This window comes from Propithecus coquereli, unplaced genomic scaffold (assembly GCF_000956105.1).
Source record: "Propithecus coquereli isolate 6110/MARCELLA unplaced genomic scaffold, Pcoq_1.0 Scaffold232, whole genome shotgun sequence".
NCBI classification, from domain to species: Eukaryota; Metazoa; Chordata; class Mammalia; order Primates; family Indriidae; genus Propithecus; species Propithecus coquereli.
In genome coordinates, this window is record NW_012147864.1 from 3,472,040 (window position 1) to 3,483,392 (window position 11,353).

The following is an 11,353-nucleotide window of genomic DNA, read 5'->3' on the forward strand; positions in this document are numbered from 1 at the left end:
TTTTTTGAGCCAGAGTCTCACTGTCACCCTGGGTGTAGCACAGTGGCATCATAGTAGCTCACTGCAGCCTCCAACTCCTGGGCTCAAGCCATCCTCCTGCCTCAGCCTCCCGAGCAGCTAGGACTACAGGCGCCAGCCACTGCACCCGCCCGGCTAATTTTTCTATTTTTAGTAGATGCACCTGCCTGGTCCTCCCAGCCTGCTAGGATTACAGGCCTGAGCCGCTGCTCCCGGCCCTTGGTAGGTTTTAAAGAGCCCCCAGCTCCCTTCTCCCCTTTCTATCCTGTGTCCCGCCTGCCAATACTGCACGGGGACCCCCACCTGGGGCCCGGAACCATGAGATAATGTGAAATACCGACTGCGGACCAAGAGCAATAAAAACCTCTGTTTTCAGGAAAAGAAGTGTCTGAGAGCTGCAGTGGAACTCAGCCTTGGTGGGGAGGGGCTGTTTTGCTTTGGTCTTTTCTGGGACCCTGCGGGATAAGGGGGTGGGGGCAAGGAGGAACACAGCAGCCTTGGGAGAGGGAGAAGCTGAGGCCCAACGTGAGTCTGGGTTGAAGGAGTGATTCCGGGGGCCAGGACCAGGGTTAAGGGAGGAGGCTGGGCTCCCACCAGTTAGAAAGGAAGTGGGCGTCCCCAGCCTCATCCCACACCCCGTCCCAATCAGCTCTGGCTCCACCATCAAACCTCCAGGCCTTTGCTTGTGCCTGTCTCAGCCTGGAGTTCTCTCCCTGGTGAACTTCTATTCATCCTCAAAGCCCCATCTCCTTCGTCCCCACACGTCTTGCTCTCCGAGCACCGTCAGAGCTGTGGGTCCACACGCTCTCCTTTTATCCTCACTTCCATCCCCTTAAGTGTCCCCGGGCACTTAGTGGGGTTGCCATTATGACCCAAGGTTCTAGTCTTAGAATGTTGGGATTCCCCTCCCCCCTCTGCCATCGCCTTGCCCGCCGTGGGGACCAAGGAATGTTTGTGGAGGGGCGAATGAACGAACGATGATTCTGGTCGAACTCCCATTCTACGGGTGGACAAATAGAGTCCCGGGGTCTGAGAGCGAGGCTTCCCCAGGGACAGTGGGGAACAGTATTGCAGGCGGCTGTGCAGTAGGAACACGGCCTGGTTCCTCAAGGACGGCCTAACCTCGTGCCCGGAGCCGGGTCCTCTAGGGACCAGCCGGGCACCCCATCACCCCACCGTGATGCAGCAAGAGGCGGGCGTTCCCTTTAAGAAACCCGGCTCCTCGAGGCCCTACTGTGGTCCCGCCTCCTCCCGCGGCTCCAGCGGGGCCGGCCGGTGAGTGGCGGGCATAGCAGCCAATAGCAGCTGGCAGGGGCGGGGCCGGGACCGGGCGCGGCCGGGACGCGAGGAAGCTGCGGCTTGTCCGCAGCTGAGGGGCGCCGCGCCTGCCGCAGGGCTCCTCTTAAAGGGGCCGCGCTCCCTGGCTGCTGTCCGGCGGAGGGAAGGCGGCAAGAGCTGGGCGGGGTCCCGGAACGGTGAGAGGGACCCAGAGAGGGAGGAAGGCCCCAGACGCGGGAATGCAGGGGTAGGGGTTGGGAGGGAAGCGAGCTCCCGGGAATTAGGGGGTCCAGACTCTTACCCGCCCTTCCCTTCCTCCGGGTGAGTGTTGGGGTCAGCTGAGCCGAACGCTAATTCTCAAGGAACCGGACGCCTAGGTCCATTGGGGGGCCTTTGCCAACATACACCTGCAGCCCCTCTCCCCGTTAGCACCCCTCCAAGCCCCCCGCCCCATTTTACAAATGGGGAAACTGAGGCAGTTCCCTCATATCCTAAATCCCACCCGATGTAAAGGAAAGAGACCCGGCGTGGGGGGTGGGGTCCTAGGTCCTGGTTCCGGCCTGGGTGGATGACCTTCAGCAACTTCCTGCCCCTCTGGCAGCCTCAGTTTCCCCATCTGTGCCAAGGAAAATCCAAGATCAGGAATTGCTGGTTCCAGGAGCTTCTATCCCTGCCGCTCGTCCTGGGTCTTGCGGTCCTTCTGAGCGATCAGTGACACAGAGGGGTGGCCAGAGCTGGGGCCCTGCCTCCTGCCGGGTGGCCTCCTGTCTCTCTGGGAGCCCGGGCTTGCTTTCCTGGGCCTCAGTCCCTACTCCCGTAAAGGGGGGGTGATGGTGTAGCGCTTCCAGCCAGACGTGTGACATGTTCGTTGCTGTTATGTCTGGGGAACAGTGAGGGGGTCAGGGATGAGGCTGTGGGGCCAGGACTTGGAAGAGGCCCCCAGGTGGGGCTGGGGTGGAGCTTAGTGACAAAGTGTTAAGCCAAGGCTCCACCCCCCAGAGGATTAGAGGCCGGCCTTCCAGACCTTCCAGACCCCAGCCTGCAGGGAGGCAGTCCTGGCAGGGGCGGCTTTGGGCAGGGCTCCCATTGGCTTACTCCACCCACCTGTCTGCCTCAGGAACCCTGCACGGTGGGATAAAGGAATGAGGTTCAGGGAGGGGCAGGCAGTTGCCCTCAGCCTCACAGCATGTCCTCAGCCTCTCTGTCCTGACCTCTCTGCCCTGTTCCCCGTCCAGTTCCACCATGACCTTCTGGACACAGCTGATGTTGCTGCTCTGGAAGAACTTCACGTATCGCCGGAGACAGCCGGTAATGCCAGGGCAGGGTGGGCCGGGCCGGCCGGCACCTCCCCCCACCGCCGTCCCCCACCATCTCCCGCCTGTTCTCCCCGATAGCTCCAGCTCCTGGTCGAGTTATTGTGGCCTCTCTTTCTCTTCCTCATCCTGGTGGCGGTGCGCCACTCCCACCCCCCGTTGGAGTACCATGAATGTAAGCTCCCTTAGCGGGGAGGCGGATGGGTCAGCCCGTGCACAGGGACCCCCAGTACGTGGCATTGGTTGAGAGTGAGCTAACTCTCTGTCGCTGGAGGTGTGCAAGCCTTGGGGGGTGGTCAGACCGTGGAGGCTCCTCTCTCCACAGGCCACTTCCCCAACAAGCCTCTGCCATCTGCGGGCACCGTGCCCTGGCTCCAGGGCCTCATCTGCAATGTGAACAACACCTGCTTCCTACACCCAACGCCCGGCGAGGAGGCCGGGCTCCTCAACAACTTCAACGACTCCCTGTGAGCAGAGGCAGTGGGTGCAGGCCTGCAGGCTTGGGGTGTGACAGTGCCCCCTGGAACCCCGCCTCCTGCCCTCCCTCTGTCCCCAGGGTCTCCCGGCTCCTAGCTGATGCCCGCACTGTGCTGGGGGGCCCAAGTGCCCACAGGACACTGGCTGGCCTGAGGAAGGTGATGTCCACGCTGAGGACCACACGCAGCGCAGGTGAGCAGGGCGGGGTCCCCTGGCAAGGCTGAGCTCTGAGCCTCGACTCTCCAGCTTTGAAATGGGCACAGGGAGGGGGTGGGGTGTCTCAGGCTAAGGTGGGGGGCGTGTTTAACCTTGTGCCTTTCTGCATTCACCCCCCAGCCCAGCCTCGACAGAGCGACCGACCGCAGGAGCAACCTTCACTGCCCACTGAGCTGCTGGCGTCGCTGCTGCAGGGGGTGAGGCAGAGCGGGGTGGGGAGGGGTGGGACCAGGCTGACTCTCTGGGATGCTGCTCACAGGAGGTCGCAGCACTGCCCCATGCTGGGCCAGCTGCCTTCCCCTACCTTGGCCTCTGACTCCAGCCTCTAAGGTTTTGCTTGGGCTGCCTATGGCACCTGTCTGTGCCCAGACAGCCTGTGTCTGGCCTGGTAATGAAGACTCCAGTCCGCGAGACCTTGAACGAGTCCGTGTGCCTCTCAGAGCCTCGGTTTTCCTGTTTGCAAAATGGAGGCAGTGATTGTATGAGCCACCTGGGAACTGGGCAGAGTGTTTGACCCCTAGTGAGCCCTCAATCAAGGTCATTGTCACTTTTGTCCCATTCTTTCTCCCCAGGAATCCCTGGGGTCTGCGCTGAGCCAAGCCCAGGAATCCCTGGGCAGCTTTGTGGAGGCAGCTGAGGACCTGGCCCAGGAGGTAAGAGGTGCCACCCATCCTTGACCCCGCTAGGAAGCAATAAGGGCAGGCTGCCTGGGTGGGGTGGTGATAGGGCAGCCCAGGGCACTTCCCTTGGGCAGGTTTTCAGGGTGCTCCTGGCAGGGTGCCCACTTGGGTTAAGGTGAAGGATTGGAGGTGGGGCCGGGCGCAGTGGCTCACACCTGTAATCCTAGCACTCTGGGAGCCCGTGGCGGGAGGATCTCTTGAGCTCAGGAGTTCCAAACCAGCCTGAGCTACAGTGAGACCCCATCTCTACTTTAAAAAATAGATACATTAGTCTCTACTAAAAATAGAAAAATTAGCTGGGCGTCCTGGTGCGCACCTGTAGTCCCAGCTACTTGGGAGGCTGAGGCAGGAGGATGGCTTGAGCCCAGGAGTCTGAGGTTGCAGTGAGCTATGATGATGCCACTGCACTCCAGCCTGGACGACAGAGCAAGACTGTCTCAAGAAAAGCGTTGCAGGTGGGATCGTGCAGAGGGGTCACTCGCGCCCTCTGGTGGCCTCTCTCTAGCTTCTGGCACTGCCTAGCCTGGCGGAGCTTCGGACACTGCTGAGGAGACCCCAAGGGACAGGTGGCCCCCTGGAGTTAGTGTCAGAAGCCCTCTGCAGTGCCAGGGGGCCCAGCAGCCTAGCGGGCCCCTCTCTCAACTGGTACGAGGCTAGTGACCTTCAGGAGTTGGTGGGGTCGGAGCCAGCATCAGCCCTGCCCGACAACAGCCTGAGTGAGTGACTGACCTCCGTTTCCCAATCTGGGAAGTCGGGTTGGGGGACATGGGGGCGGGGCCTCATGGCTCCCCCACCCCAGGCCCCGCCTGCTCTGAGCTGATTGGAACCCTGGGGGACCACCCACTGTCCCGCCTGCTCTGGAGGCAGGTGAAGCCACTGCTCCTGGGGAAACTGCTGTTTGCACCTGACACACCTTTCACCAGGCAGCTCATGGTAGAGGTGAAGGCGGCTGCGTTGCTGGGGTGGGGAGGGAACTGGCCAGAGCTCACAGGACACCCTCAGCCCAGGTGGGTCAGGGCCAGGTGGGAGGGCCCTAGAAGCTGGGTTTTATAGAAGTCTGCCAGACGGCAGAGGGCCCAGCACATGCAAGGCTCAGAGGAGGTGTGCAGGGGTCCTCAGAAGACCGAGGGTCATGAGTGGCCAGGGCCTGGGTTGACCTTGTTGCCCACCTTCCTGCAGGTGAACCGGACCTTCGAGGAGCTGGCTCTGCTGAAGGACGTCCAGGAGGCCTGGGGTGTGCTGGGACCCCAGATCTTCACCTTCATGAACAACAGTGCAAATGTGGCCCTGCTGCAGGTGAGGCGGGGCCAGGATGGGGGCTTGGCTTGGGGTTGGGGGAGTCCCGTCCTGGGCAAGGATGTGGGGTCCTTGGTGACGCGGGCAGACAGGCCCGGTGGATGGGAAGGAGAACGCGATGCTGACTCCCACCTTCACCTGCCACCCCCCAGAGGCTCCTGCAGGTGCAGGACAAAGGGAGGAGGCAGCCAGTCCCCGGAGGCCCGGACCGCGGGGAGGCCCTTCGATCCTTTCTGGACCCTGGCCACGGCGGCTACAGCTGGAGGGACGCCCATGCTGATGTGGGGCGCCTGGTGGGCACGCTGGGCCATGTGATGGAGGTGAAGGGGCCGTGCACTTGGGGACCTCTGTCTGACGGGGGAGGCAGGGCCCAAGCTGGTGTTCCGTGGGGGAGGCGAACCCTGTCCCAGGGAGAGCCCGAGCATGGAGACACGTGGGCTTCCTTGAGGTCTGGGGGGAGGCAGGCCCCCGAGGTCCCGGGAGAGAAGGGGTCTGAGGGGCGGGCAGACTCCAGCGCCTCCGACTCATGCGCCCACCCCTCAGTGCGTGTCCCTGGACAAGCTGGAGGCAGCGCCCTCAGAGGAGGCTCTGGTGTCGCGGGCCCTGCAGCTGCTCGCGGAGCGCCGCTTCTGGGCGGGGGCCGTCGTCTTGGGGCCCGAGGACTCCCGGGACTCGGCAGAGAACCCAGCCCCAGGCTCAGGCCCCGGCCATGTGCGCATCAAGATCCGCATGGACATTGACGTCGTCACCAGGACCAATAAGATCAGGGACAGGTGGGGCGGGGTGGGGCGGCGCGGGGCGGGGGGGAGGGAGAGCAATGCTAGTGGGAGGGGCCTTGAGCACTCAGCCAATGGGAGACCGAGATAGCCGGAACCTGGGCCGGGCAGAGGCATGGTAGGCGGAACCCAGGGCTCCTTAGACCAATCGGGGTTCATGAGAGGCGGGGCCAAGGGCATAGGACACAGGTGCAGGGTGTGTGCGCTGGAGCCCAGAGGACGTGGAGGGCGGGGCAGAGCGCGAAATTGAGCCCTCAGAATAAAGACAGAGCTAAGGTTGGGAGGAGCAGGGCTGGGGGAGTTTCCAGCTCTTCCCTGTGGCCGACCACCGCGCCCCTCTCACAGGTTTTGGGACCCAGGCCCCGCCGCGGACCCCCTGACCGACCTGCGCTACGTGTGGGGCGGCTTTGTGTACCTGCAGGACCTTCTGGAGCGTGCAGCCGTCCGCGTGCTCAGCGGGGCCGCCCCCCGCACCGGCCTCTACCTGCAGCAAATGCCCTACCCGTGCTATGTGGACGACGCGTGAGCCCCCTCCCCACTCCTTCCCCTAGCCGCCAGGTCCTGGGCCTTAGGGTGGGGCCCGGGCTCTGCTTGGCACACTCATGCAGTCAAGGATGCGAACCACTTGCTGGTTTAGGGGGACTACTCCGTGTGACCTGTCGCAGGACGAGCAAGGGTGCCCGAGAGTCTGGGGTCTCCCGGCGCAGGGAGAACCTGGCCCGTGCCGACAGCTGGAACCCCAAGTCTGGACCAGGGGTCCGAGGAGGAGAGAGGCGAATCTCCATAACTGGCTGAGCCTTAAGATCCCGGGACACTAACGGTCCAGTTAGATGGGGGTCGTGTGCAGGTTCTCTGGCCTCCACCCCAGCTGTCCCCTATCCAGGTTCCTGCGTGTGCTGAGTCGGTCGCTGCCGCTCTTCCTGACGCTAGCCTGGATCTACTCGGTGGCGCTGACGGTGAAGGCAGTGGTGCGGGAGAAGGAGACTCGGCTGCGGGACACCATGCGCGCCATGGGGCTCAGCCGTGCTGTGCTGTGGCTGGGCTGGTTCCTCAGCTGCCTGGGGCCCTTTCTTCTCAGCGCTGCGCTGCTGGTGCTGGTGCTCAAGGTGGGTGCGCCTAGGCCTTCCCGGCTGCAGAATGGGTGCGCGGGGAGTGATCCGCAGGAGGCGTAGGTGCGCGCCTCTGGGCCAATCCAAGCGCCTGACCCTGAGTTCCCCTTGCTTTCCACAGCTGGGGGACATCCTCCCCTACAGCCACCCGGTCGTGGTCTTTCTGTTCTTGGCGGCCTTCGCGGTGGCCACGGTGGTCCAGAGCTTCTTACTGAGTGCCTTCTTTTCCCATGCCAACCTGGCAGCGGCCTGTGGTGGCCTGGCCTACTTTGCGCTCTACCTGCCCTATGTGCTGTGCGTGGCCTGGCGAGATCGGCTGCCCGCGGGCGCCCGTGTGGCTGCGGTGAGTCAGGTGGGGCCTAGTGAGGGACGCCCTGGGCCACGGCCACTGGCTGACTCGCCCACTCCCACCCACAGAGCCTGCTGTCGCCAGTGGCTTTCGGCTTCGGCTGCGAGAGCCTGGCGCTGCTGGAGGAGCAGGGTGAGGGCGCGCAGTGGCACAACATGGGCACTGGGCCCACGGCAGACGTCTTCAGCCTGGCCCAGGTCTCGGGCCTTCTGCTGCTGGACGCCGCGCTCTATGGCCTCGCCACCTGGTACCTGGAGGCTGTGTGCCCAGGTGGGCCGTAGGGGGAGGGGTTCCGGGCCATTTGGTGCCTGCAGGCTGGTTCCCACGTGAAGGGGTGGGGTTTCCTGGCACATGCCTGCACGGGAGGGGCGGGGCCTGGGCAGGTGGGCGGGGTTTCTTGGCCACCTCCTAACTGGATGCCTGATTCCAGGTGTGTGGCCTGAAGCCGACAACCCTTTGTTGGGATGGGCTCAAGGATAACTGAGCCCACCTTTCCTCCCAGGCCAGTATGGGATCCCTGAACCTTGGAATTTTCCCTTTCGGAGGAGCTACTGGTGTGGGCCCTGGGCCCCCAAGGGTCCCGCCCCTTCCCCTGCCACGCAGGACCCAAAGGGTGAGGCCTGATGTGTCTTTACAGCCACTTCCCAGTTGGAACTCCCAGTGTCTCCCAAAACGAGATTCCGCAGATCCCGGTCCCCTGGACATCCCCAGCTCCCCAGGCCCTGAACACCCTGCAGTCCCCAGCCTGACAGGTCCCCGATTCCACAGACCAGCTTTAACTGACTCCCAGCTCCCACAGACCCCCAGGGCTCCACAGCTGAGCCTGCGCTGCGCCCTCCCCTCTCCACAGTGCTGATGGAAGAGGCGCCACCCGGCCTCAGTCCTGGAGTCTCCGTTCGCGGCCTGGAGAAGCATTTTCCTGGCAACCCGCAGCCAGCTCTCCGTGGGCTCAGTCTGGACTTCTACCAGGGACACATCACAGCCTTCCTGGGTCACAATGGGGCCGGCAAGACGACCACACTGTGAGCGCTGGACCCTCCCCTCCCCTCCGCTCCCTGGGGCCTCAGCTTCCCCATCCGTTCAATGGGAAAGGCATCTGGGGGCTGGACCCGCAGTCCACTTCGGGTACACAATAGGCAGGCAATAAGTATTTTCTCTGAGCTTCAGTTTCCCTTCCCTGTAAAATGGGGAAATAACACCCCTTTGGATTAGGCATACAATAGGTGCCCTGTAAGTGCTGATGTCCCTTCTCTCGATGAAGGGGGCTGCTCTGAGACCTCTGTACCCCCAGGTCCATCCTGAGCGGTCTCTTCCCACCCAGCGGTGGCTCCGCCTTCGTCCTGGGCCATGATGTCCAGTCCAGCATGGCCGCCATCCGGCCCCACCTGGGCGTGTGCCCCCAGTACAACGTGCTATTTGACATGTGCGTCTTGGCAGGCCTGGGGTGCATTGGTGGGAAGGGACGGGGTGCCCCCCGGGCCCCTGCCTGCCACGTTGGCCACTCTACTTTGCACCCATGGCCACAGGCTGACCGTGGGCGAGCACGTCTGGTTCTACGGGCGATTGAAGGGTCTGAGTGTGGCTGCTGTGGGCCCTGAGCAGGACCGTCTCCTCCAGGACGTGGGGCTGGTCCCCAAGCAGTATGTGCAGACTCGCCACCTCTCTGGTGAGCCCACCCTCCAGGGAAGTCGCCTACACAGGGGAGGGAGCTGGGACTTTATCCCAAGAGTGGCAGGAAGCCAGGGGACATATCTAGGGGGCCCAGGAGAAGCCAGGTACTGAGGTCCACTTGGGTAGGCAGTCCTGCCAAGGCTGGGCAGGTCACGCTGAGATGCTCCACCTCTGGCCCCACCCAGGTGGGATGCAGCGGAAGCTGTCTGTGGCCATCGCCTTTGTGGGGGGCTCTCATGTTGTAATCCTGGACGAGCCCACAGCTGGTGTGGACCCTGCTTCCCGCCGCAGCATTTGGGATCTGCTGCTCAAATATCGCAAAGGTAAAAGTTGGAGGTTCCCCTGGATTCTGCTTGAGGGGCCAGAAAAGGTTTCTGACAAGGAGGTGCTAGGTGTGGGGTTTTGAGGGATGAGTAGGAGTCTGCTACATGAGGCAGGCAACTCCTGGCAAAGGCCACAGCTTGGGCAAAGACCTGGTGGTCCCCGTCCCCAGATCGCACACTGATCCTCTCCACCCACCACCTGGATGAGGCCGAGCTCCTGGGAGATCGTGTGGCGGTGGTGGCAGGTGGCCGCCTGTGCTGCTGTGGTTCCCCACTCTTCCTGCGTCGTCACTTGGGCTCCGGCTACTACTTGACACTGGTGAAGGGTCCCCCACCCCTGACCACCAGTGGGAAGGTGAGAGCTGGCCTTCTGACCCCTGACCCCCGACCCCCGAGGCTCTGTCCAGCCCGATGGCCAAGACAGTTGGTGCCTTGTTGCCTGCAGGGTGACACTGACTGGGAGGACGCTGTGCATGCCAGGCAGGAACGGAAAACTGGCAGCACGGCTGGTGAGGGCAGGTGGGAGACCCCAAGGTAGGGGGCAATGGGGTGGTGGTGGCTTAACTCAGGACAAAAGGCCATCAGAACCCCAGACTAGACCCCTGATCCCCAACCTTGGGCTGAGCCCAGAGACAAGCCTACCTCTGACCTCTAACCCTGGTCAATCCCTCCCTCAAGTTCTTACCCCTGATCTCTGCCTCTAGGGACAGTTCCCTCATGGGTCACCCAGGCCCCTTCCCCAGGGAGACTGGGGTGGGAGGGAGGGGCAGGGCAGGACCTGGGGTTCCTGGGTCTGCAAGGGCCCCTGAATCCCCTCTCTGTTCACCCAGGTGCACCCCAGCTGCTGGCCCTGGTGCAGCGCTGGGTGCCCGGGGCACGGCTGGTGGAGGAGCTGCCACACGAGCTGGTGCTGGTGCTGCCCTATGTGGGTGCCCTCGATGGAAGCTTTGCTCAGCTCTTCCGGGAGCTGGACAGGCGGCTGGGGGAGCTGCGGCTTGCCAGCTACGGGATCTCGGACACCAGCCTCGAGGAGGTGTGGGGCTGGGTGGTGGTTGCGGGGCCAGGAGGAGGGCTGCCTGGAGGAGGTAGAGTTTGAAGGATCAATAGGAGTTTATTTATCGAGAGCATTGCAGAGAGGAGCCATGGCACAGGAAGAGACCTGGAGGCTTAGAAGTCTCCTGGGGAGGCCTGCGGGACCCATGGTGGGTGAGGGGTTGGGGCCTTTTGAGTTCCCTCCTGGGGGTGTCCAACCTCTGAGACCACTGCTTCATCTCCTCAGATCTTCCTGAAGGTGGTAGAGGACCATGCGGTGGACACAAAGGCAGAGGGTGCGCTGCAGCTCCATGACTGTTGACCCCTGACCTCAGTCCCCAGTTGGACCTGAACCGAGGCCAAGTCCCAATTCTTGGCCAAATCTGGCCCAAGGCATCACCTTGACCTCTGTCCCTGATTCCTGACACCCCTGTCCATGACCCTTGACAGGGGCCCTGACCCCATGCTGAACGCTAACCTTGACCCTAACGGCCCCACAGACGGCGGCCCTGAGCAGCACCCACGCGTGCGCACTGCTGCCCCAGGCACCACAATGCGGCTCAAGATGCCGCCGGAGGAGTCGGCCCTGGATAATGGGGAGCTGGGTGAGTCCCTGCCCGTGGCCCAGAGGCCCCTTCTCCTGTGGCACAAGCACTGACCCTCCCAACCCCCACAGCTGGGTCGGTGCCGGAGACCCAGGCCCTGCAGGGCTCTGGAACAGATGCCGTAGGCCAGGTACAGGGCTGGGCGCTGACCCGCCAACAGCTCCGGGCCCTGCTCCTCAAGCGCTTCCTGCTTGCCCGCCGTAGCCGCCG

At 63.2% G+C, this 11,353-nt stretch overlaps 1 protein-coding gene across 1 annotated transcript in view; it reads left to right on the forward strand.

The window, feature by feature from the left end:
• Positions 1–2,538: 2,538 nt before the first annotated feature.
• Positions 2,539–11,353, forward strand: part of ABCA7 (ATP-binding cassette, sub-family A (ABC1), member 7) — a 16,671-nt gene continuing 7,856 nt past the window's right edge. Inside the window, exons 1-26 of the mRNA XM_012645361.1 lie at positions 2,539–2,604; positions 2,691–2,784; positions 2,935–3,076; positions 3,166–3,278; positions 3,423–3,499; positions 3,875–3,955; positions 4,488–4,698; positions 4,782–4,921; positions 5,162–5,278; positions 5,431–5,598; positions 5,822–6,051; positions 6,400–6,576; positions 6,938–7,160; positions 7,285–7,506; positions 7,581–7,782; positions 8,015–8,125; positions 8,363–8,534; positions 8,804–8,935; positions 9,039–9,178; positions 9,369–9,506; positions 9,677–9,861; positions 9,952–10,015; positions 10,337–10,539; positions 10,786–10,834; positions 11,039–11,143; positions 11,215–11,349. Coding sequence (XP_012500815.1) covers positions 2,539–2,604; positions 2,691–2,784; positions 2,935–3,076; positions 3,166–3,278; positions 3,423–3,499; positions 3,875–3,955; positions 4,488–4,698; positions 4,782–4,921; positions 5,162–5,278; positions 5,431–5,598; positions 5,822–6,051; positions 6,400–6,576; positions 6,938–7,160; positions 7,285–7,506; positions 7,581–7,782; positions 8,015–8,125; positions 8,363–8,534; positions 8,804–8,935; positions 9,039–9,178; positions 9,369–9,506; positions 9,677–9,861; positions 9,952–10,015; positions 10,337–10,539; positions 10,786–10,834; positions 11,039–11,143; positions 11,215–11,349 — 3,697 coding nt within the window. The remainder of the gene's footprint in view (positions 2,605–2,690; positions 2,785–2,934; positions 3,077–3,165; positions 3,279–3,422; positions 3,500–3,874; positions 3,956–4,487; positions 4,699–4,781; positions 4,922–5,161; positions 5,279–5,430; positions 5,599–5,821; positions 6,052–6,399; positions 6,577–6,937; positions 7,161–7,284; positions 7,507–7,580; positions 7,783–8,014; positions 8,126–8,362; positions 8,535–8,803; positions 8,936–9,038; positions 9,179–9,368; positions 9,507–9,676; positions 9,862–9,951; positions 10,016–10,336; positions 10,540–10,785; positions 10,835–11,038; positions 11,144–11,214; positions 11,350–11,353) is intronic.